We start from the raw sequence: 26,645 nt of genomic DNA on the forward strand, positions 1-26,645 counted from the left end.
TTCAGACAGTGAGATTGAGTTAGGGTCACTCTGGCCGCTGAACGGTGCCATAGTGCACTGCTACTATGTGCTGGTCGACATTGTTCAGCCATGCAGGGTTGGACTTGTGGTGAGTTTCAGCCCAATTCCAGCGCTAGTTTACACTCCCAATTCGCCTACTGTTCCTCCTTCTCCTCATCACCCATGCTCCATGAGAGGATCACTGAGGTTGTGTCCACAGTTATATGATGGCTCCACATGCAAGTCTGTACCCTGTTGATTAAGTGAGACGGGCGGTAGGGAGCGCTCCGATGTGTTCATTGGGGGGTGGATTTACTATTCTGTACTATATCGGGTCACAACTCGGACCAAGCAAGCTAAAGCGAGCGAGTTGCCGTGTCGAACATTGCGAGACGGCGCCCCTACGTTGCGGTCTTAAACTATAAGGCAAAAGTCTGGGGCATAAAGCTGGTTCGCTTGATGGACAGCTTGGCGGTTCTGTTGCTTCTCTGCCCAGGTCCCTGGTAGAATCATTAAGGCCTATTCATAGTCCAGTTTTGGGTGAAGAGGTGACCACAGAGAGGTGTGTTGTGTGAGCGGTGATCACCGCAGCGTGACGTCACGTTGTAGTTTTCGGTGGCCACCTCTTCACCGAAAACTGGACTATGAATAGGCCTTTTTACTGTACAAGTTAAGTTGGAGTAAAGGTTCAATCTGTGTCTCATTACGACGGGGTGATGTTATCTTCTCCACCTGGTTCACATGTAGACATTTCTCTGTAGGTCTGCCTAGAATGTTTCACAGGTTCACTTGGGTTACCCAGTAACTGTCTGAAATGATCACATCCTTCACACTGTGGTGAAGAAACAGAGCATAACACGTCTGGCTTCCATCATGTACACTGTACTGTAAATTCATGTTTTATTTGGTACATTATTTGACGATGTGCGCTGCTGAAATGACTGGCTCTTGTCAAGTCGGCCTTCGGAGCGACGTCTGTAGCTTGTTCAGTAGTTGTCACTAGGTACCTTTACTTAAGTACTGTACTTAAGTACAATTTTATACTTTTATACTTTACTTGAGTGTTTCCAAATTCCAATACTTTTACTTCTACTCCACTACATCTCAGAGGCAAATATAGTACTTTTACTCCACTACAATCATTTGAAAACTTTAGTTACTATTATTATTATTATTACAAAAAAATACATTAACCACTTCAGCCCTGTATACATTTCGGCCAATTGAAAATAGCCAATCTAGGAGACTAATCTTGATCAACTGGAAATCGCCCACTTCCCCTTCTCACACTCACTGGATTAGGGACACCTTGTACTGTGTAAAACTGGAGAAGATTAGACTCTCCTTAAATGGTTCTTCCGATAAGTTTGGGAGGATATGGGGTCCATTCTTTCAATTCATTCAGAATTTGAATGCGTCTCTGCTTGAGGATGTGTGAGGTCTGCTGGACTTTTGATTTAAAAGTAGCCTATACTGTGATTGGATTGCTGTGATGTAATGCGGATTATGGATGTATCGTGTACTTAGGATTGTTTATAGGATGTTGTGTACTGTTTTGTCTGTTTTTGTCAACTTTTATTGATCCTGTATTTAAGGTTTGTTTGTCTTGTTTTCTGTTGTCCTTTTTCTTTGGGGTGAAAATTCAATGTATTTATTCTTGTACGTTATACTTGTGGGGTTTATTAAGAGAAGCTGTTAATGCCACCATTTATTATTTTTCAACTCCAGTATTTCAATAATGCTTCTGTGAAAAAAACCAATAAACAAAGTTATAAAAAAGAAAAGAAAATAGCCAATATACAAGTTCACAACGCGTCGCAATGCAACACATTGTGAGCTTGTAGATCTGCTATTTTCAAAATATTTGTATACACATTCTGCATAATGAGTACTTTCTACTGTTGGTACTTTAAGTACATTTTGAGGCCTTTGGATACTTTTGTACTTATGATGTCAATACCTTTTGTACTTTTACTCAAGTTCATTTTGAATTCCGGACTTAGTAGTTCTACATTGTAGTATTGATACTTTTACTTAAGTAAAACAATTGAGTACTTTTTCCATCACTGCCATTGTCACCTGTGCCTCTGGCCATGTGTAGACATTGACTGCCTCAATGTGGAGACTGAATAGAACCAGTGATTGACAGCGATACACCTTCATGTCCTCAGGGCGCTCTCTCAAAAGGTCACGTGACACCCGACAAAAATGTCCATTCTCAGAGTTGTCGATGCATGAAGGTCACACGCAGGTGCGAGATTAGAGATCCTCCCGAGGAATCGATCCGCTCCGATTTTTAAGGGCCACTTAACATTCAGCTCAGTGGAGCTCATTGACGGATCAAGAGCTGCCAAGATGCAGCTGAGTGCCAAGTCTGTAAAGCACAGTGTGCTAGCTATCTACTATCTTGCAACCGCCACGCCATCTGTCTTAGATTGATCGACAGTTCCCCACCAATGAGAATTGTGTAATTCGCTCTCCGGGAGCTATAATGGCATGAACAGACCAGTGGACGAACTGGGGATGTTGAATACATCCAATAGAAATCTACAAATCAACGCTAATGACTTCTGTCTATTGTTGCACATTGCCCTTGCCTTAGAGGTCCTCGGTCCGTGTCACTCTCTGCAGGTAATTAGGAGTTTAGGACACCTCTAAATAGAGTATGGAACTACTCAGAGACGTCACCTGCACCCGCTTGGCCCACCAGAGCACATGAATGGGAACTAATCTGACCCTTATTTCTGGCACTCATCCTCTGTCTTTGCACGTCAGAGTGTGTTCTTATTCATAGCTATAGTCATTGTCACGGCTTGTCTGCAACGAGCAGGGATGTGCTGTGGGTTTTTTAACTATAGTGGGGCTATGTCACTGAATGATCACTGATTGAAATAACCTCTTCAATCTAGACCTATTTATTAACCCACAACATTCTGTATATCAAATTGTGTTCTATTTACTTGCATAATGGGGTAACTTTAGTGTTGTCATATTTATGCATGTACCTAGAAAATGTCACCTCTACTTACAGTAGCAGGTCGACACAATGGACCATCACCATTGATATGCATCCAAGGTCGCTCATTCCTGTTATTTCAAGCTGTCACACTCGTTTTGTTAGCGAGGTTAGCGAGGTGCGAAAACGGCGAATGGCTGTGCTGTGCAGGCTTGCATGGATCTTCAAAACTACTATGGCAGCGCCCTCAACCCTGGCGACCAGACATGATTTGTGTGTTGTACACAGCGCTCCTCTATAAAAGTGTCTTGTGAAGCTGCATGCATTCTGCCACGCCCTGGCTACAGTGTCTGCGCAGCAGTAGTGGGATAGATGAAGACTATCAAATATCTAAAGGTCTGGACCTCCTGGTTCCATTAGCACTACCAAATATTATTTTCTTTATTTCATTTTGTGCTTTCTTTTTAATGCATGCCTCATACTAAAAACTATGCCTATACTGTACTTGCATACTGCATCAGCTTTTCTTCCCAATCACAGTTATTTTACTTAAATTGCCATTTTGTCATCCGTCATTGCATGGCTCCCACAATGCGTCGCAGATTTAGCTGTTATGTCTGTGAATATCACGTCAAAAACGGTAGCATAGCGAGCTAGCGAACAGATGTTCTCTGTGACAAGGGAATAGGAGACACTTGCTGTCTTTACAAGGCCAGGAGAATTGTAACACAACAAGAAAAAAATAAAACAAGACAATAACCACATACACAATATACACCATATTGGCACTGTTTTAAGATACATATAGGAAACACTATAAACCAAAAACCTGACCTGTGCAGGTCTCTAAGACCCCTCTATAAAGACAGACTCAGATTTTAAACCATTCTATGAAAGATAATTGGAAAAGGTATTATAAAACACATCCTAGTAGTAACTCCTCATTGAGCCCTTTCGGGTGTTCAGTTTGTAAGGTGTGTATACAGTACACCAATACAGCCTCTATACCCTGGAACCTAAGAGAGCACACTTTATGTCCCACCTCGTTAAAGTGTCTAGCCACAGGAGATTTTTCATCCCCGTTTCTAATATTGCTCTTATGTTCTGTAAATCTCTTTTAGTTTTGCCTACATAACACAGTCCGCATGGGCACTTCAGCAGGTAAACCACAAATTTAGTCTTGCAGGTAATAATACTCTTGACATCAATCTTTTTACCAGAATGTGGATGTAAAATATGATTACCTCTGTTCATTGCATTGCAATGAACACAGTTATTGCATGGACAATTACCCGCAGGTAATTCTGACAAAGTGGGACGGAGGAACATAACAGTCTGCTCTCACTACAGAGTCTCTTACATTCTTGGCACGTTTATGTGCAAAAATGGGAGGCTCTTTGTACATGTGCCCCGCATGAGGATCACTCGTTAATATGTACCAATGCTTCTTTGTCGCATTTTTAATATCCTGATTCCTGACATAGAGGAGAATAAGCTGTAGACAAAACCATTTTAGACTCACCTGCCTGAGCAGGTTTGGGAGTCAACAAGCTAAAGCTTTCTCTTTTTCTCTAGCTCTCTCTAAGTTGGTGTTCAGAACTTTGTCACTATAACCTTTGGTTTTAAATCGCTCACACAAGTCTTTCACTTGTCTCTCAAAAGCACTGTTGGAACTACAGATTATTTTTGTTCTATATTTTTGTTCTATACTGTAAAGTAGACTCCTCTTTAATCCCGAAGGATGATAACTTTATGTAAGTAATTATTTCTGTCAGTTTGTTTTCTATAAACAAGTTAGGTTAAGTTGTTAAGTTATCTCCCTCTCTCTGTATTAAAACATCCAAAAATGACACCGACTCTCTACTGTACTCCAAAGTAAAGGCTATCGAAGCCATTCTAGTATTGACATAGTTCTTGAACTCTGGGTTAGGGTTCTGCTGACAAGGTGTGTCATGTCAACGAGAAAAGCAGTAGGGGGGTCTGAACCTCTCTCTGATTCAGAAAATAAGCCAAGGCTTCCAGACCCTCTTTATGAGCCACGTTGGTATATAAACTAGTGACATCCATAGTACACAGCAAATCAGAGTTGGTCGTATTCTGTACCGAATCTAATCTATTTAAAAAGTCTGTGGTGTCTTTAATGAAAGACGGGAGGTTACCAATTGTTTGATTTGTAGATCAATATATTTAGACAAAGGCTCAGTCAACGACCGAGTTCCTGCTACTATAGGACGCCCAGGAATGGGCTCCACCAACGTTCTATGTATTTTAGGGAGGGTATAAAAAATCGGCCGCACAGGTTTTTGAACCATAAAGTCATGTTCATTTTTCGAAATCAATTTATTGTCCAACGCTCCCTTGAGAAACACTTGAATTTCCTGTGCAAACTTCACAGTAGGGTCACTACTTAAAGGTGTATAAAAGACACTGTTACTTAACTGTTTTAGAATCATCTCTGTAAGAGAGAACACTATTGCCCCTCCTTTGTCAGCATTACATATCACAATATTTCATCCATTGATAAGTTAGCCAAAGCTTGTTTCTCTTGTACAGATACATTAGAATACACTCGTTTGTTACGAGTGTAGTACGAAAAGCAGAAGAGAATAAAAAACAAGAATCCCCAATTGGCTTTTATTGATGTGTAGCTCTACACGTCATCGCGCAGCACGTTTTCGTTTTAAGGAAGTAATTACATTTTTATTTTTATAAACACACAAAAATTTGAATTTTTCCATTTTTTGGCATCCATTGTTAGGTATGCCCATATGATGACCACGGATATGGTCTAAACATGTGAAAAACGTATTTTTCATTTCACTACACCTTTAACATTTTATACAGGAAAGTCAAGGCAGGTGAGAGGGAGAAAAACAAGAACAGTGGCATTACATTCTATCTGCAGTCCAATAAAGCCAGTGTTGGGGTGGTTGAGTGATGCGCTATAGCTAGATTGCTGCATGGACTTTCAACTTGATTTCTCTCTCTCACTCTGCCTGTCTGTCTGTCTCTACTCTCTGTGGTGCCCTTCTCTTGCATGTCCCCTCTCTTCAATCTCTCTCACTCTTACATCATGCCCCACTCTCTCCCTGATTTGCACTGTCCCTTATGCCTCTCTCTCTCTCTCTCTCTCTCTCTCTCTCTCTCTCTCTCTCTCTCTCTCTCTCTCTCTCTCTCTCTCTGTGAGTGTATGTGTATCTGTCAGAGTGGATCTTTGATTAATTTCTCTCCGGCTGCCCAGTGCAAACTATAATCAGCGACGTTGGAGTCCAGATTGCCCAGCATTCATTTGATTTTCTCCTCTTTTACTTCCCCTTTTTTTCCTCTGTCTCACTCACACACTCTCTTGCTCGCTCGCGTGTGTGTGTGTGTGTGTGTGTGTGTGTGTGTGTGTGTGTGTGTGTGTGTGTGTGTGTGTGTGTGTGTGTGTGTGTGTGTGTGTGTGTGTGTGTGTGTGTGTGTGTGTGTGTGTGTGTGTGTGTGTGTGTGTGTGTGTGTGTGTGTGTGTGTGTGTGTGTGTGTGTGTGTGTGTGTGTGTGTGTGTGTGTGTGTGTGTGGAGGGAAAGGCATGGGCATTGGGCAGGGGGAGCGCGGCGGTGCAGAGACAGGAGGAGAGCTACTCCTCTCCCGGCGGAAAGCACTGCATTCATTTAGCGAGCGCCTTAATGCCGTGGGCGCTGTGACTGTGTGAGCCTCTAGTTAGCGGGGCTGCCAACCACAAGCCCCTCTCTGGTTCACCAGTTGAATGCTGCCAGTGTGTCTGGATGTGGGAGCACTGGGGCGGAAGGATCTCTCGGGTGCCCCCGGTGAGCTTGTCCACGGGGTTGAGAATTCTTCCGAGCTTTTAGCTTTGGGGCCTCCACTGTGCTTGCTTCCACTAACTAACCTGCTCCATGCTGGGCACCGGGCGAGGGCTTTCACTAACTAACCTGCTCCATGCTGGGCACCGGGCGAGGGCTTCCACTAACTAACCTGCTCCATGCTGGGCACCGGGCGAGGGCTTCCACTAACTAACCTGCTCCATGCTGGGCACCGGGCGAGGGCTTTCACTAACTAACCTGCTCCATGCTGGGCACCGGGCGAGGGCTTCCACTAACTAACCTGCTCCATGCTGGGCACCGGGCGAGGGCTTTCGGAACACCCTCTGTCGTGCCCCGACACTCTGGTTCCACTGCTGCAGCTGGACACACTGTAAGTAGTCGCTATAAGCGCAGCTGGCATTTTCAGAAATGGATATATTCGTGTGTTGGTTGCAGTTGTGGTGTTTTCGTGTGTTGTGTTTATATATTTTTTTCTGTGTTTTGGGTTTTTTAACCACATGAAACCTAGCGTCCTTCTGTCATTCTGACCCATTGAGGGTAAAACAGGATAGAGCCTATAGTATATAGGCCAGCGGGCGCCTCTGGTCAATGCACTATATACTGTACGGTTTAAGTGGTTAAATGAACTGGGCAGTGTACATTTTAGTTCAAAGTAGCAGTTATTACAGTGAAAGTGTCCAAGAGGGCTTCCCGAGGCTTCTTTTATCCCTGTAAAAGTTGCATTGATGCTTGGGGTCATTCAGTTGTCAACAGATGGGTTCTAATTAGTGGGACATTCCAGGGAGGACGTTAGTGAGCGAACGAGGGAGGGAGCGAGTAGAGGGGGAAGCATTGGAAGAGGAGAGAATGTATCTGTGACTGTCCCTTCCAGCTGAGTCTCACGGCTTGGATTCTCCTCTTCAACAGGACTAGGCGAGCATATAGGTCTCCATGGTGATGCTATTGTTGTACGGAGAGCAGCAGTCCAGAGGAGAGCTTGTTGCACTAATGTATGTAATCTCCTGTATGTTGACAGATTGCTTTGTGATCACTGGATCATTGCAATTTGAGGAACTTTGAGAAAACGATCGGATGCACACATAATTGAAAAAGACAAAACAACGTAGCGATAGTTCAGGTAGAGACGGAAGGCAGGAGGTGTACATTGCTAGGTCACTCTACCCGGACCCCTCCATTCATTTATTCATTCATTCATTCATTCATTCATTCATTCATTCATTCATTCATTCATTCATCGTTCAACTCACTCAGCTCCTTCATTCCCATTTGCTAACAAGCTCACACATACGCCCTCAATCTAAAAGGTTCACTTACTGTAGGCGGTCTTTATAAGCAGATCACTGTTGTGTTCACACATTGTTTGTCTTGATCACAGCGCTGTTCTGCTTTTCAAACTCCCTCCACCACCCCAGCCTCCTCCTCCGCTGGAAGAATCTGCAGTCTCTCAATGTTAATAGTATTTGTAGTAGATAGCAGTAGCACAATTTGAAATTTGCACCCTATGGCCAAAAAACTAATGAAGTCTGTGTGTTTGACTAAGTTTTGACTGGATTGCTGAATTCCTAAATTTTTGTCTTACCTGCTGTCTTAATAAAATATTGGCACTCTGGCTATTGGCGTGTGCGGTCACCCTCTTGTTTTTTCAAGATTTCCTCTACTGAATTCCTACAAGGACATAATTAGGGATGTCCCGATCACGTTTTTTTGATCCCGATCCGATTCCGATCATTAGATTTTGAGTATCTGCCGATACCGATTTTTCCGGATCCGATATTTTAACACGTATGCCATATCACAATAGTAAAATATCCAAAATCACAGACAATGTCCAGTCTAATATCATGATATGGATATAACATTGATACTCTAAACATAATGCTTTGGTGCACTTCCCCTCCTTGTGGATGGGTGAAATGGGGGTTCACTCCATAAATGGACGTTCGAAAACAAATACTTTGCAGCATACTTTTTTCTTGTTGATCTGCATTGATATCCAGATCTGATGTCTAGCTTGCAGAAAAGGCTGTGGCACTGAGTAATGAGGCTTCTATCCTGTAGTAATGAGATACTAGTGTGTTTTGCAATGCGTGCACATGCATGCTGGTTGTTGGATGTTTAATCATGTGGCGGTCTATTGTCTAAAGCCCAAACCACATCAAAGGCATAGTCGATTTTTGAATATGCATATGACTTAGAGTTCTAGACTTTCTAGACTTACTGTATACATCTAGAGATTTATGTAGAGTACTCATTTTGGACCATACTGTAGCCAATCAGCATGTGAGTCATCATCTGTAGTTTTATCAGTTTCTTTGGGTTGTTGGCCCATACAGTAGTAGTGTCCACAGTGCCAAACCTCTCACTGCCATACTCTGCCTAGCTGTCAGCTTGGATCAGTAGAGATTAGAGAAGTAGTGTTGCTTTCCTCCTGTCTGCCCTACTCATACCTGCACACACACACCACCTCCAGGGAACTACAAATGCCAAGACAACCTACTCCACCTCTCCTCCACTCTCCTCAGTTAATTCAGTGATGGCAAATGCCACGTCCAATCTGGTTCTATCTGGCTTCCGTCTTTCACTTAACAGAAGTTTGTTCTCGCCCAAAACTACATCTAATACTTCCCTAGTCTGACTATTAACTCTCTCTTTGCCTTTCTGTTTTTCTGTCTGCAGCCACCAGTTCCACCAAGCTGGAAGACTTGAGCTTTCTTGATGAACAGCGCAACACACCCCTGCGGACGTCCATTCGCCTACCCTGGCATAACACCGGGGGAAGGCCCCCTCAGGACTGCAAAGGTAAACAAGGCCATGTCTTCTATCTCGACAGATGGCATGTTGGGCAAACACACTTGGGCTGCTGCCACACTTCTCCCCAGTTCTAGAGACACTTGCGGGACACGGTGGCGCAGTCGGAAGCGCCGTCGCCTCACAGCTAGAAGGTCCTGGGTCCCGCTGGGTACACTGTGGGCGCTGGGGAACATGTTCTCTCCTCCACGTCATCAGTGCCCATACCCTAGGTGTGGTTGGCGAAAGGGCATTTCTGTGTGGAGTTTGCATGTTCTCCCCGTATCCCCTAGGTAGGTGCCCTCACAAAAAACATGCAGTAATCCTGGTCTCTAAATTGCCTCCCCCTGGCCAGCTGAGGCACCTGATGGACAGAGGGGAAAGGAACTGGTTGGAATAACGTGTTCCTCCACACACAACGTCCAACCAGAGAAAATCCCCCCCTGTCAGGTGAAAAGGCTTGGACTCCTCATGCACTGAAGGATGATGTCAGTCCGTTGCTCTTCCCAGGTTGGCAGTAGTGCTGCCCTAACCTGACTCTGCCAGATTGCGGCAGTATTGAGTTCACAAGTTCCCTCCTCCTGCCTGCATCTGGGCTCTCTCAAGCAGAAACGATGAAACGGAAGCAGCGGGACAACAATCTGATATCTCCATAATAATTTCGAGTTGTAGTTTTGTTAGGTTGTGTTTACATTTGTGCTGTCATCAGTCTCGTGTTGATCCCGCCTCTAGCGGCCCCATATGGCTGCATATCGCTCCGGTCTGATTTGGTCCGGAGTACATGGTCTCTGCCCGAGAGACACCAGACTCTCCCTTCTGGCAGAATGCAAATGTTGGGGGAGTGGTTTTACCAGGCTAGTAGTGCCCAGGATTACATTTGATAATTGAATTAGACACTGGGTGAAAAAATTGTGTTGACGATATCGTGGGATCGTAAGACTGTCGGAGCTCCGCAATGCATACAAGTGATAAAAGGAGCCTGGAGTCACAAGTTAGCTGTAGGCGATAAACCTCATACCAACTGCAGACCGTTTACAATTTCCACATGACATTTAGGTAATGCTCTTATGCAGAGCAACAGTTATGTGTCTATGCACCAACAGTTTGCATTAACATGCATCTGGGATGATTAACATTGTATAAAGATTTATAACCCAGTCTAATTTGACCTTATTAGTAATAAAGTGCAAACTGTGCACTGCAGGTCATCTCCAGTGCACATACAACTTTTTGAAAGGAAACAATTGTGCACAAACTACAAAGTACACCTGAAGTAAAGTTGTGACTGGTGATACAAATATTTCATGTTTTAACATTAAATATTACTTGGACGTTAATTCAAATATAAATATATGTTTTGTTTTGTTTTTTTAACTGAATAGTAGGGAATGTTTTGGTTGTCCTTGTTTACCCTTTTGTTCACAGCAAGAAATCCCACCGTTAATATTTGATTAGAACATGAATAATTTAACATCGCACCATTAGATACTAGTATTTGACCCTCTTCTAAAGCCTCCCTCAGAATAGCACTGTTAGCAGTACATCAGTGGTTCAGTTTTCACATCCCCGAGGATGGATCAAGCACCACTGTTGTTCATATGTTCACAGTTTATGCATGGCCTACCAGACTGTGTTTTTGTACTGTATGCATGCATAGGTCTTGCTACAAGTACAAACCTCTGTTGCTGCCTTTGGATAGGCAGAAGCTGGATGCTGCATAATGTGCTGGTCAGCTAGTCCAGTGGTTCCCAAACGTTTTAGCCCGTGACCCAAAAGAGAGATTAGATGTTTGTCCGGGACCCAAACTAGTAAAAAATAGCAGATCTACAAGCTCACAACGCGTTGCTTCGCGCCACGTTGTGAGCTTGTAGATCGGCTATTTTCACAAATTCTTAAACAATCGTTTTCTAATTTTGGAATGTCTTAGATTTTTATTTGATTTCTTTGTGAAATTATTGAAACAAATCATTGGAATTTGTTTTAAATTCATGAACATTTTTTTACTTTTTTAAGAATGTTTTTTGAAAATGTTTTGAAATAATAATTAAAAACCAAATGTAGGAAACAAAACAAAGGGTCCCATAAAAATGTGTCTGTGACCCACAAATGGGTCCCGACCCACTGTTTGGTAACCACTGAACTAGTCAACTCTGGGCTGGAGACTGTCTGTAGTCTCTAGTCTGTCTGTAGTCTGTAGTGTTGATTTGAAGTGTGGTGCCGTTTTCTACATTGTTACAGAAGAGCGAGAGACCCCTCTGCTAGCCTCTATTGCCTAACAATGTAGGCCGTTTGACAAGCTTTGCATGAAATCTTTGAATTTGTGGGTGTAAAAAAAGAAAAGAAAAACACACACACACACACACACACACACACACACACACACTGTATCTGTCAAGATAAAAAGTATTTTCTATTTGCCTGGCCTTCTAGAACAACAATACATTTTATTGTATAGGCCAAGGGTTGGTCTGTTAAAAGAGTTTAATTAAATACTGTCACACACATTTTACACAGCTGTAAAGAGGTCAAATCAAATCAAACTTTTATTTATAGAGCACGTTAAAAACAACCAAGATTGACCTAAGTGCTGTACAGATCGGAAGTAAAACAGAACAAGCATGAAACACAGTATACAAGCAAGAAATGTGAGAAATGTTGAAATGATCACAGGAATAATGAGAGATAAAAACAAAGAAAGCTAAAGTAAAAGGTGGTGCCTAACCCACTCTTTGTTGTGGTATTGGTAGACAGTAAAATCCTGAGCATTCATTTAACTGAGTTGAATGCCCAGAATGTACATTTTCTATGTAACCTTATTTTAACGTATTGTGGGTGTTTTAGTGGCACAAACGGCATGAATATTATTTACCATCAATTGAGCATAGCATGTACACTGAAGCACATTTTGTGTCATTTTGCCGTGGGCTTTTTGGGTGCACCTCCGACAACAAAAGGTGACCAAAATAGCACAAAGACGAGGGCGTCGCTAACTCGCTATACACTGTTTGACCTGGTCTAAGTGGGTGGGCGTCTGGGCGGCGGACATCGCCAGTCATGTTTCTTGTTGACACCAAATGAAGTGACAGTGTGTGCCGATTCCTGCAGGCAAGGACAACAGAACATCAGTGTGCTTCAGGAAATTGATCCATTATTTCAACAGCAAAGCATACGAAAAGGTCACCAGCATTTCTCCACCCAAAGCGACGCCCCTTCATGCACCTTCATGCATCCACTCAATAGGAGTATACAGTTGGAGGCCATCGATATTGTCCTTTTCTTTTTGCTGAGGTTTGCGTGATCTGCGCAAAAGGACAGTTAACCCATTTTGGGCGGGAACCCCTTTTGGTGTTTTAAACATTATGTTATAATTTAGCTATTGAAAAATAGCAGATCTACAAGCTCATAGCGCGCCACCGAGTGGCGCGCTACGAGCTTGTAGGTCTGCTATTTTTGAAAAATCGTGAAAATATTTATTTCAGAAAACTGGAGGATTTAGAAGGATTTTTTAAAATTTTGAGGTCAGGCCTAAATGGGTCAAATGATAAGGGACAATATCGGTGGCACCCAACTGTAGCAAGTGGGCAGTAATACACAGTAACATTCTCAGTGTTCATTCTGAAAATAATACAAATGTAACCACATTGGTCAGATTTGTACACTCAGAGTTACAAATGGGTAAAGTAACACGACTTTACTGTGTAAAATATATAAATGACGAAACGATTTCAGAGATAAATTAATGCGGGTATAGGCGACTCAGCGAGAGCCGGCATGGCTATCAGTAGTCAAACCTCTTCCTCAGGTTTTCCACCCTGAGAAATGTCGAGTGTCCTGTCAGATTTATTGCATCATTCATTTTGTTGAAGCCCCCTCCTTCCGAGGAGGCAGAGGTGTAAACACATGAAAGGTGGGCATCGATTAATTCCATGCCCACCACCGGTAGAGTGGCCGGATGATGGTAAGCATAAGGTTGCCAGTTCGAACCCGGCCTCCCCCAGAGTTAGTGTCGAAGTGTCCTTGAGCAAGACACTGATCCCCGAATTGCTCCTGATGTGCTGGTTGGTGCCTTGCATGGTTTCTTCCGCCATCAGTGTATGAATGGGGGAATGTAATGCAAAATCTATATGTAAAGCGCCTTGGATAAAGGCGCTATATAAATGCACCATTTAACATCTAATATCTCTTTTGGGTCACAGGCTAAGAAGTTTGGGAACCACTGGCTTACATGACTTGTGTCCTTTCCCTTCTCTCCTCCTCAGCCCGCTTTGCCCCCTACAAGCCTGTGGACATCATGCTCAAGCCTCTGTTGTTCGAGGTGCCCAGCATTACCACAGACTCCGTGTTCGTGGGCCGCGACTGGCTCTTTCAGCAGCTGGAAGACGTCTTGAAGGCCAGCGAGTCCGTAGACAACCGCGGCGCCATTGTGGTGGGCAGTGTGGGCTACGGCAAAACAGCCATCATCTCCCGCCTAGTGGCGCTCAGTTGCCATGGTGGCCGCATGCGTCAGATCGCCTCCAACAGTCCCAGTGCCTCCCCCAAAAGTAAGCTATTAATGACTTTGTTTTCATACTTTAGCCATGTGATGTAAAGTACATTTACTCAAGTACTGTACTTAAGTACAATTCTGAGGTATTTGTAGTTTACTTTAGTATTTTCGATTTCCAATACTACATTTATTTGAAAACTTTAGTTGCTAGTTACTTTGTAGATTTTGATTATTATTACAAAACATACACTAATCACTTAAACCCTATAGACATTTTCAGCCATTTGAAAATAGCCGATCATCGAAGTACATTTTAATGCCAATATTTTTGTACTTTTACTCAAGTAAATGTTGAATTCCTGACTTTAACTTGAGTATTTTTATGTTGCAGTATTGATTATTTTACTTAAGTAAAAAATTTACTTTTTCCACCACTGACTATAGCATTGTTCTGATGCAATACCGCAATAGTTTATTGTTGCAGTTTTACATACTGTACTTGTCAGATGCCTGTTAAAGCTCTGCAGGAACATTAATCTGTCCTCGACCTACAGTATGTGGGCTCATCTGCATTATCCTCAATTCACTGATTCATGAGCAACATACCTACTGTACGTATAGGCCTACAGTAAAATGAGTAAGCTAAAAATATAAGCAGGGAGTTATATAAATCTGATTTAATTGTTGCATCATTTAAAATGAGGTTAAATCCATCTGAAATATTCACTGAAGTTGAGCTGGAGCAGCAATACTCTGTATAAGCACATTTTAGCAGCCACATGTCTAGAAATAACTTTGTGATTGATTGAATTATTGCATGAGTCATCACTACATGTTGGTAAAATGGAGATGCACATTTATTCCTTTAAATTTACAATTGCATGTCACACTGATATAATTCTAATATTGAGCAGTAATGCACGACGAAATGAGCCAATACCGGAAAATAACCAACGAGGTGGTGGACACCTTGCTGTGCATTTTCACACCAAATGTACAAAAATGTGTTTGTATTTATTTAGTTTTATAATTGAGAAATTCAGCAAACAAACACTGTGTTGCCTTGGCAATCAACTTCTTGACTAACAAGTAGCAGCTGCTATAGCTGTAGTTATGGTTACACACAGTTTGTGATCATTTCTTTTAGAACAGTGATCAAACCGTGACTACATTTGAGGTATCCTGATATGGGATATATAAAAGACACCTATCAGCTAATCTGACACAAGATATTTCTGTGGCCATGGTATAATCCTGTTGTCATCATGGCCTCCTCATATTATAAGTTTTGATGTTTTGTGCAGGGCACATGATATGACTCATTGTTTTTCGGTATGTTTGCAAGGTGTAGGAGAGCCAAACTTGGAGCTCCCTCTAAGCCAGCCTCCACAGCCCACTCCACCACCCAGTGCCACGAACACCCTGAGGAACAGCAGCAGCTGTCCCGGGACCCCTGAGATCCAGAGGCGTAGGGAGGAAGCCGTCAAGCGCCTGGCTGCCAAGGTAGGACATTATTAACCATTATTAAACCCTATATACTGTAAAGCAGAGGTTCTCAAAACCAGTTCATGTCAAGGACGTTGGCCGTGGACCCCCATCTGAAAATATTTTGTGCCAGGGTTCTTGTGGTTAAGGCCACCCCCCAACACACACACACACACACACACACACACACACACACACACACACACAAGCCCAACACACACCGTCTGTGAATGCTGCGCGTTTTCAATGAACCTATCCCACACCGGCGGCGTCAGACGTGCGCTGGCGCGCGTTCACGCCTCGCCTGCCGCTCCGATACGCCGCTGTTCTATTATCCAGGCGTTGCCGCGTGGCCTCCATCCGGGATACCGTGGGCGTGGCTGGCCAGCCGTGCGGTAGCGCGCCGCGTCCTGTGAGTGTTGCTGTGCGGCTATGACGCGCGGCAATACTGTGCCGCGTCGCTGCGCACCCGCTTCACAGACGGTGTGTGTTGGGCTACACACACACACACACACACACACACACACACACACACACACACACACACACACACCTACTTCCAAAAGCATGCTTTTTTCTGATACTTTAGATCCTTTGGTTGTCCCTGTGTGTGTGATGCAAGATATAAAATAGTGTAATCTGCTTTGTTTGCGTTTCTTTGTGTTACAAGTGTGATTTTGACACCTGTTTTGCCATACAAAGAAAGTGAATTATGGAACCACTACCTCTGGTTGCTCCCAGAGCACAAAAACAACAGATAGAAATTATCCACAATGAACCTCATTCTCTTCAACATTTTAGTCCAATTTGAGGCAATTACAATTTAAATCAAGGATTGTACAGGGAAAATCATAATCTCTGCATTGTATTACTCACTCTACTGTATATCTCGGTACGTAAACGTAAACAGACCAATGTCTATGTTTGTCTTTGGAAAAGATCACTTACTCTATTAAGGGAAAACTTAATGAGTTATTCCCTTTATGAGAGGGTCCCTTTATTAGCTACGGTATTTTGAAAGCACTGATTTGGAAAGGACACTGGGTCAATAGAGTAACTTGAGGACTTACAAGCCTGTCTACTATGTACAGTATGGACTGATATGCCTTGTGATGTGGACTGTATGGTAGGATGGAGATGGACCTTTGGAATTATTTTGTTGTCTTTATTCATGTTGCTTTATTTGTGTCCTTTACATTGTGGGTTTATCTTGTGTCATTATGCGTTTATTGTGATTGTATATTGTCTTTATTATAATTGCAAATGCCCCTACAACACAAGGTGCAACGTCACTTCCTTTGTGCACCAACTGGTTTTATAACAAATCTGTATTATTTCCCATGTCTGATGAAATACAAGCTATTTTGTGTTGTTTTTGTGAGAGTCAATCAGATATAGACTCGGGTGGTCCGTTGTCCACTTTTCTCAACATTTCCTGGGGAAATTAGGTGCTTTACTTCTCCCACACGGTTTCTTCATCTCCTCCCCGCTGACTTGAGTGTGCAGCCGCCAGCCGTTCATGTCGTAGAGTGTTGCTTTTAGTATGTATGAGATGCATTGCAGAGACGTGACATGAGCCACACTCGGGTGATTTACATTTGTTTATATTCATTTTCGTTTCCATATGAAGCCACGTGAATTAGACATTCCGTGGGGATCTGCTGAGTTTATGAAAGACAATCCCTGTGTTTAAGAGACTTCCATATCATGGGGGTTGTTTGATTTGTGTGGCAGTGTGCTAAGTGCTTAGTTAAACGGCAAATATCAAAGGCTGCTGCATCAGCCGCAGAGTATAGCGTGAGGGAGTGGTAATGATGAAATCCTCACTTAGTCTTGTTCATTCACAGAGAGGCACGTCACATTTTGTACTTAGACCCAGACTCCCATAGTCTACTTGTCAGTGTTGCCAAGGGAACGCTAACAGTATGGTCAGGACGACCTCACCTGGAGTCACACACTGTTCCTTTCACTTGAACGGTGGTTTTCAGCCAGTGGTCCTTGAAGGGGTTCCAGGTGGTCCCCAGCTCAAGAGTTAAATTATTGTTAAACAACTGCATTATTCTACATAAAGGTCTACATAATTAGAGCATGTAAAATAATTCTTATTTTGATAAACGTCTGCCTTATCTCTCTTATGGTACCACATCAATGCAGCATGGAATTGTGGACAAAATCTTATCCAAGGACAACAAAATATTCTTTAGTTTTGTGTCTCCGAGGATAAATCTCATCAAATGGTGGTCCGTGGCTTACATGCTGAATATATATAATGGGACTTGATATGAAATAGGTTGAAAACCACTGGTTTAGAACATAGCTTAAATATTATCGTATTTTACACCTGAGCAAGCACTTTTGTTCTTTATTCTTTTATTCATCAACAACTTTTAACACCATTTTGGACATGTCATTAATAAGTGAAATATTTCAAAACATAGAAACACAAAGATTTTCTACATTTAAAAAAAATAGCAAATCTACAGCTATTTCAGCTATTTGTCATGTGATTTAGCATTTCCCATCAAGCCAAATGACGACGTTATGATGACGTCCTCTGATGACTCCGGTGACGTTCAGGACTAGGCCAGATCACAACACATATGGGGATGATCTTTACGTCATTTCCAGGAGGTCTTCACCAGTTGAAATAATATAGCTTATTCTGGGCCAGATCTGACTAGTTATGTTATGACTTAAGTGGATCTGGCCTCGATCGGACTCTCTCTGATTCATCCAGGGATGTCCGTCTTAGTGGGCAGAATGTATGTTGGTTGAAATCAGGTGATATTCTGTGCCAGATCTGACTAGTCTTGGTTTGACGTGATCTGGCCCCAATCAAGACGTCACTAATTCGTCCAGGTCCTGACCGTGCTTGCTGGGATAGCATAAGTACTGTAGGAACAGCACCACAGGTTGCAATAGAGAACACAGTGTACAGTAAAGAATACAATACTTGTCATCAAATGGTGTGATTAAATGTCAGTACATATCGAGCTACAAGAACAAATTTCACACCCAATTTGATTAGCATTACCTGTTGTATTATCAAGCACAGCAGTGCTCCATCTTTTATGTGTTGCGCTTGAAATTGCCATCGAGGTACCCTGCAGTCTTAATATTATCAGGTCACAGGCCTGATCTAGAGGCAGACCGAGTTACTAGTTGCCACTTCTCCTCACTTTTTCATCATTGGCTGGCTGCCTAGCCAATCAGGGCTCAGAATATGACATGAATTTTTAGCAGGCATTTTGGAAAAAAGCAGTCCTAGTAATGTAGGTCCGTTTTACTGACAATAGAGGGTTGTCAGTTGAATGTATGTGAATTACATAAATAATTATGATTGATTGTGTAATTATGACTAGATTCATATGGCAGAGAAGGGTGCAATGTATGACAATAAAGCACAGAGATGTGTAGTCTTTTGGGAGCCCACGTTTGTATGTGAAACTAGAATTAATAATAATTCTTCTCATTTATTATAGTAATTCATTATTATGCTATTCTTTAATATGCTCACATAAGCTATTCAGATGGGGTAAACATTGTTTACAAACACTGTTTACCCAAATTATTCTTGCCATTCAACCACAAATGTTTACATTTATTGCAATACGAGCACATTATGTCTGGTCGTTTGTTCTGGATCGTTCTGGCTCACTGAAAGAAAACGACTTGATATGTATGGCGGCGGCGGTGGCTCAGGGGTAGAGTGGCTGGATCAGTTCGATTCCGGGCTCCCCCAGAGTTAGTGTCGAAGTGTCCTTGAGCTAGACACTGAACCACTAATTGCTCCTGATGGGCTGGTTGGTGCCTTGCATGGTTTCTTCCGCCATCGGTGTATGAATGTGTGTGTGAATGGTGGGTGAATGTAATGCACAATCTATGTAAAGTGCCTTGGATAAACGCACCATTTACCATAATATGACATCATTTTTTTGGTTTTCTTAAACATCAGTGCAACGTCCCTGGCATCATATTGTATGCCATGAAGTTCCCTTCCTGTGGCATCATCTGCCATTCACTGATACCGGAGAACTCGCCAGTTTACAGACTTGCCGCGATTTAGTGCATTTTAGTTTTACTTCACCTTCATTTAAATTGCATTGCATTGAGAGAGAGAGAGGATAGTGGTTTAGAGTTTACACTAGATGAAGTAGGAATGCTAAAGTTTAAACACCAAAGTACCGAAACAATGTAATTCATTAGTAAACAATATCCTGAATTGGTAGGCCTACTATCATTGGTATTCACATACTTTTTATCATTGAATAGCTGACCATTTAATTGCACAAAATAATTTGATCACTTTGGAATTGAACATCTGTGGGTTTGACATACTACACTGATGAAGACAGCATGTTAGCATAACGATGAAGACATTGATGAAGAATGTTCGATGCGGCGAGTTTGTAAAGTGGCGAGTTCTCCGGATACCGTTGTTTATATCTATTCTCTTGTGCTGCTCAGCTTTCTGCCTGATTAATAATATAGCTGTATACCTTTTAGCAATTAGCTGAAACTTTTGGGGAAATTTTATACCTCCTGATAACTGAGTAGAGAGAAAGGTAAATTGTATTATAGGACTTTAGCAACACTGGGCTTTCAAAGCTAGCATTCAAAATTGCATTCATGTGATCGCCTCGTGTGGCTTTGGCATGGAGCTTCAAAATGGCAAACAACTGCAGTTTATACTCTGTCTATCCGAGCACTCTAATATGCTTTACAATGTAATTCACATTAATTCATCAATGGCGGAGATTCAGTTACTGTACATAGCGACAGCGGAGGCTGCTCATCAGGAGCAGTTTTCGCGTCTTGCTCAAGGGCAATTCGACAAGCAGCCAAGAGGAGTTTGAGAACCTTCTGTCTCCCAGATAGGCACGTGCACACATAGACATCAAAGGGGGCTGCGCTGAGGCCCTGCCCTTTTATCTGTCTGTAAAATACTGCCCTCTCCAGACCACGAATGGAGGATTTGTTTTACTATGGTGAAATAAATGCAAATGGCCCCATTTCCATGCCTTATCCGAACGCAGCATTCAGAAGAATTGCCTTTTTCTGAACTCGAATGCAGCATTTTGCATTGAGAGAATGTGTCCTCTCTGTAGAAGTCCATGTTGTACGCCTTCAGTAGCTAAAGAGGTTCGCGCCCCCGAAAATAGCGGATCTACTATTAGATCTGCTATTTTGGCCAACTTGGGCCAAAAGTGCCCTTTTAGAGAATTTCAGCCCCTGCCTCTCTAGCATTCTCTGCACGTCCCTGGACTGATGATAAACCTTCCGTACAGTGAGATCATATGAAATACTCCATGGATTTGTGCTATACATTGCGTTTGAAGTTGAATGTTTCTGGGCTATCCTATAGGGCCACTTCACCCCTTTTGCAACCAGATCTTATTTGAATGACACTAACTAAAGTTTTCAAATAAATGTAGTGGAGTAAAAATACAATATTTGCCTCTGAGATGTAGTGGAATAGAAGTAAAAGTACAGTAGTTGTAGGTAAATGTACTTAGTTACTCTCCACCACTGGTAGTTGATGTGCCACTGCCAGACAGCTCGCTTTGCTTTATGCCACTGAAGCACATCCAAACATTTCTGAAACCCAAGCAGCATCCCTGTAGCCAATTATTCTGTAAACGGCATCCATCCAACAGGCCCTCGATCGTAGGAGCTCTGTTCCTGTGATGTGTGAATACTGATGCACGGAGCAGCTTCTCTCAAATGAAAAGGGAAGTGCTTCATTTTTTTTGGAGGGGCATGCATGGCTTTCCGAAATTAACCCAGTTAGGCCTGACCTCGAAATTTAAAAAAAATCTTCTAAATCCTCCAGTTTTCTGAAATAAATATTTTCACGATTTTTCAAAAATAGCAGACCTACAAGCTCGTAGCGCGCCACTCGGTGGCGCGCTATGAGCTTGTAGATCTGCTATTTTTCAATAGCTAAATTATAACAATGTTTAAAACACCAAAAGGGGTTCCCGCCCAGAATGGGTTAAGCCATAGGCCAGCCATGGAATTTGAATAGTTTGTTTAGAGCCTATAATTATAAATTCCCCGTCCCCAGCCAAGTCTATGGACTTTTATGTTTGTATAGGGCAGCAAATTACAAATTACAACATCTCATCTTGCTTGTAATTCATTTATTTCATTTTTCACAGACATGAGAACATGCCTCCCAAAACACAAGTGTGAAATTTGAAATTGCCCTCATAACTGGGGCAGTGAGTGAAGCACTTATATGTTATGGTATATTGCAAGTTCAATATCTCATTGATATTGCAGAGCCAGATTCTTTTGTTGTTTTCTCAATGACAACTTCATTGCAAGCACAGCAGGCGAGGAAGTGCTGTACTGCAGTTGCACTGCAGAAGTTTGCACTGCAGAAGGTATTTGGTGTCTTTCACCAAATCCTTCCAGCATGGCTCATTGATGAGGTAGTGGTCTGTATATAGGTCGGATCTGAAAGTAGCCTTTCACTGCAGTGTCTCTGATATCCCTCTGCTGGGACACTAAGTACTGTATATGCAAATGCTAAAACCTAATTTAATCCATCACTCTTGCATGATGTCACAGCCCCACATCTGTTGCCGTTTTTCAGTAGACATTTTGCATCCTACAATCTGTATTGTGAAAGTGTTCAATTCAAGGCCAATTCTGTTTGTGACAGAGGCCATCATTTATAAAGGTAGACTGACATCTCCATACAGTATATGGGCACAAAAGGGACACGGACAGACAACTTCATTGCAAGCACAGTAGGCACAGGTGTGATGGCGGCAAAGCGTCCCGGAACTCTAGTTTGACTCAATGCGTTGTCTGTTGTTTAGCCAACTTGCCAGGCATAATTTTAGAAGTGATGAATGAGGCCCTGTGTCTCCATGATTGTACAGTCCCCATTTGGGACTGTGGTGGTTCCCTCAGAACATCCACCCTGTTAATGCAATAATATCCACCCTGTTAATGCAATAATATTATCACAATATATTGTGTACAATAAGGCCAGAATAATGTCTGACACTGTACCTATAGTGCGGTACACATACAGTATGCAATGCAGGCAGTCAAGTCCTCCCTGGTCCAAGCAGTGAAGCCCGACAACGCATTCCACCGTGGCACAGCCGTGCATATTTTTGAGGGGCGAGCATGGGATCTTCAGCATGTTTGAGTAGATGGTGCGCTGTGATTACTATATTTACCCAGGGTATCTGGGTATCTGGGCTAAGCTCAAGAACTTGTTTCCAGCCAGGCCCTGCTCATAGAACATTTCATCGTAGTGGTTCAATGCCTTGTTCAAGGGCACTTCAGCGGTGGTAATTTTAACGTGTCGGACCGCTGATTCGAACTGGCGAGGGGGGGGGGGGGGGGGGGGGGGGGGGGGGGGGCTTTGCAAGGACCCGGAAGAACGACGAACCCGCTGAAGATAACATGCAAGCTTTTGAGGGGTGCTAGACCCTCCAACGTCTGGTTTTCAGAAAAGATGTCAAACAGGACCCCACTCGTGACGTCATGTGGCAGCCAAGTCTATGGATTTTTAATGTTTGAAAATAAATAAACCAAAAGACATGACCAAAGCATTTCCAGGGGTCCCCGGCCAAAACCGTTGAGAACCCCTGATCTAACCTAATGTGATAGATTGTTTTTAATACTTTGTTTTTAACATGTAAATCTCGTAATTGCAACTACATATTTATGTTAGGGATACGCAGGATTGTTAGATCAGATGTTAGGTTACATCATTTTAACACAATTTGTGCCCAAGACGTCTCCAGACGTCCTAGGAATTATGTGAAGAGTAGTGGCTGCTGCATTTGTTCAGATTCCTGTCAGATTGTCAAACTATGAGCTGCACTGCAACTCTACAATTGAAAACGGTCATGGTGTTTGGGGACCAGGGTGCAGTGTCCAGCCAGTTAGAAACGGTCGGCTGAGGCAGCAGCTAGAGCCTGGCAGTGGAGCAACTTTGACAATGGAGATTGCCACTATATTTCCACACTCATCCCAGAGAGGCTCAAAACGTGTCGCAGTGCGACACGTTTTGAGCTTGTATTGTTTCTATATTTGAATTGAAATCCTGAATTATTTTTTTGCTATTTTTGAATTGGAATCCTGAAAAGTAACGTTTTTATTTAATTTCAAATGCATTTAGTTATAGTTAACTTTATGTACTAAATTCAAATACATTGGACATCATTTTTTTTAATACTAGTCATTAAGCTACATATATAGACTGAAGTCAGCTGAAATTAATCATGTATCAGTTTTCCGATATTAACCTGCGGGCCGCATTGAGTGATGGTAGGGGCCACATGTGGCCCCCGGTATGCAGTAGAGGCTGCTGGTCACTGGCTCCATCTATCTCCTCCCGCTGCCCCGGGGAAGTGTGTCAGCTCCTACAGGTTGGACTGTAATTAGACAGTGGTGGGAAAAAGTACTCACAATTCTTACTTAAGTAAAAGTACGAATCCTGCAATATAGAAATTCTTTGTTAACAAGGAAAAAGTCCAGAATTCAAAGTATACTTTAGTAAAAAGAAGTATTGGCATCAAAATGTACTTAAAAGTACCAAAAGTAAAAGTACTCATTGTGCAGAATGTCCCATTTCAAGTTTTCAAATAACAATCTTTTGAAAATACCAGTTCTACAAGCTCACAATGCATCACGTTGCGAGTACAATATTTGAGATAACAATATTGGAAATTGGAGTAAAGTATAATTGTACTTAAGTACAGTACTTAAGTAAATGTACGTAGTTACAAAGTCTCCTGTCCCCAGGTCACCTCCTATTCCTCTCCTCTGTCCTCCCCATCTCTCTCCCTGCCTCCGCTCAAAATCACATGTCCGTGAAACGGCCTAGAAACCTGTTCCGTGGCTGTAGTAGCTGCTGCTTTTGGAGCTTGGTCTGGGACTCTTGGGCTGCGTTGAGGCTATCTGAGGTAGCTAGGCATTGCTTGGCTCGTTCGTCATCCCCGTTCTGTGATGTGGGGGCGGAGGAGGGTGGATCAAAGCCGGCTCAACCGGGCCGGAGGGAAATTGTGAGTTTGCGGAGGTTGTGAATTATCAATGGTCACCACCAGACAAGGTCAAGCTGCAGCAGTCTTAGATCTATCCCTTTACTGAACTGAGTTTCCTCACAGTGCATATAGATTTCCATAGTAATGCTGCAATGGGATGAGGTTAGACATGGCTTATTCCGTATACAAGGCTGCTGTATTGCATGAAACGCCCGGTTTAAAATAAGCCTATATTTAGAAAATCTTTAATGGCGCAGCACTACAAACAGCTCTGCAGATTATTTGTTGCTAACGCCAATAATGAAGCAAACTACACAGTTATCTTCACTACTGTGTGTGTGTGTGTGTGTGTGTGTGTGTGTGTGTGTGTGTGTGTGTGTGTGTGTGTGTGTGTGTGTGTGTGTGTGTGTGTGTGTGTGTGTGTGTGTGTGTGTGTGTGTGTGTGTGTGTGTGTGTGTGTGTGCGCGCGCCTCGTTTCGGACTCCTTGACGCAACAGCTGCATTGCTGCCGTTTGTTTTCATTGACCTTCAACGTGTTGACATAATTTGTCTCAATTCTGGCAACAGTGGAATTGCAATTGTGTTTGTTTTAGCTCAATTTGGGAACCCATCGACCAAAAAGAAATAAATAAACACCATTCTTTTCACTGGAACCTCACAGTGAAAAGAATAATTCCCATTCCCATCACTATTACCTCAGTCTGTGTTCACTCATGAGCAGCTCAGCATATTTTTCTCCAGGGGAAAGAGAACCACCAGTGTGAACGTTTTTATTGTAGAAATAACTGACAACGTCGTTTATAAAGGGTAAAGTACGTGCTTACCACTGAGTCTGGGGGTTTGAATCCACCGCGGTGCATCCGGCTCTGTCGAGCATCTATTCTATACGAACATAGTTGGCCCGTGTTCGGTGGAGGGAAGCCGGTAGGGGGGTGGGGGGGTACGTCCTCCCAGTGGGGGCTCCTCACTGGCAGGTGTGTCAATAGGTTACAACAACAGTGACAACACAGAGATGTGTGTGGGGAGGAATTAATAATAATAATAATAAGCATGACTATATTGAGGTGAAAAGTGGGTAAAAAGCAAAGAGAATTCTTTACAAGGACCTGCTCTGTCTATAACTCATTCATTCAAACAAATGTTTGTAATAACCTGATAATTTAATATTCTGAATTCATAACAATTCTCTAATGGGGCGGGGCGTGACATGGCCAAAGCATTTTCGGGGGTCCCCAGCCAAAAACGTTGAGAACCCCTGCTGTAGATTACACACGGATGGACCAGATACAAAGCATACACTCTCCCCATGCCTTCAGCCTGCTGGAGACATTGGAACGCGTCACATCATGAAGCTTTGTGTCCTTGTAGATGTGCTATTATTATTTTATCGTGAAAACGTGTGCAAATCTTTGAATATGTATTCTTTCACAGCGAACGTTTTAACTGAAATCTTTGCTTCTGGGGGGTTCCTGGAACAACATATTCTCAGATGGGAGTTCTCAAAAGTTTGAGCACAAATGATACAGACTCATACGTTTATCAGAAAACTGTCAGGAATTTGAAGACTTTGTAGAATCGACCTCAGGTCTAAATGGTTAAAGTGTTTAAGGCTACATGTTTAACAAAATAATCTTCTCCCTTTGTCTCCCAGGTGGTGGCATATCACTACTGTCAGGCCGATAACACCTACACGTGCCTGGTACCTGAGTTTGTGCACAGTATCGCCGCCCTGCTGTGCAGAGCACACCAGCTCAGCGCATACCGAGAGCTGCTGTTGAAAGAGCCCCACCTACAGAGCATGCTCAGTCTCCGCTCTTGCGTCCAGGACCCGATGGCTGCCTTCCGGAGGGGCGTGTTGGAGCCACTCGCCAACCTCCGTAAAGGTACAACACAGTGCTTTACAGCTTCCCAGGATTTGACCACTGTAGGAGGTCTTTATTACAAGATGTTTTATTAAAGGTTATGTCATTTACGCTCTATATTTGATTGGAATCATTATTATAATAAATGGTTAATGGTGCATTTATATAGCGCCTTCCAAGGCACTTTACATAGATTGTGCTTTACATTCACTCATTCACACACATTCATACACC

The 26,645-nt window shown here is 42.7% G+C and overlaps 1 protein-coding gene across 4 annotated transcripts in view; it reads left to right on the plus strand.

The window, feature by feature from the left end:
* LOC306935277 (protein TANC1-like) overlaps positions 1–26,645 on the plus strand; it is a gene marked incomplete at its 3' end in the record, with an annotated part of 154,030 nt that overhangs the window by 92,283 nt on the left and 35,102 nt on the right. For all 4 annotated transcript variants that reach the window (XM_079518248.1, XM_079518247.1, XM_079518246.1 and 1 more), the window contains 4 exons: positions 9,454–9,576; positions 13,824–14,105; positions 15,396–15,553; positions 26,201–26,432. In XM_079518248.1, the coding sequence (XP_079374374.1) occupies positions 9,454–9,576; positions 13,824–14,105; positions 15,396–15,553; positions 26,201–26,432 (795 nt within the window). The remainder of the gene's footprint in view (positions 1–9,453; positions 9,577–13,823; positions 14,106–15,395; positions 15,554–26,200; positions 26,433–26,645) is intronic.

Source organism: Electrona antarctica, assembly GCF_951216825.1.
Source record: "Electrona antarctica genome assembly, chromosome: 13".
Lineage (NCBI taxonomy): Eukaryota > Metazoa > Chordata > Actinopteri > Myctophiformes > Myctophidae > Electrona > Electrona antarctica.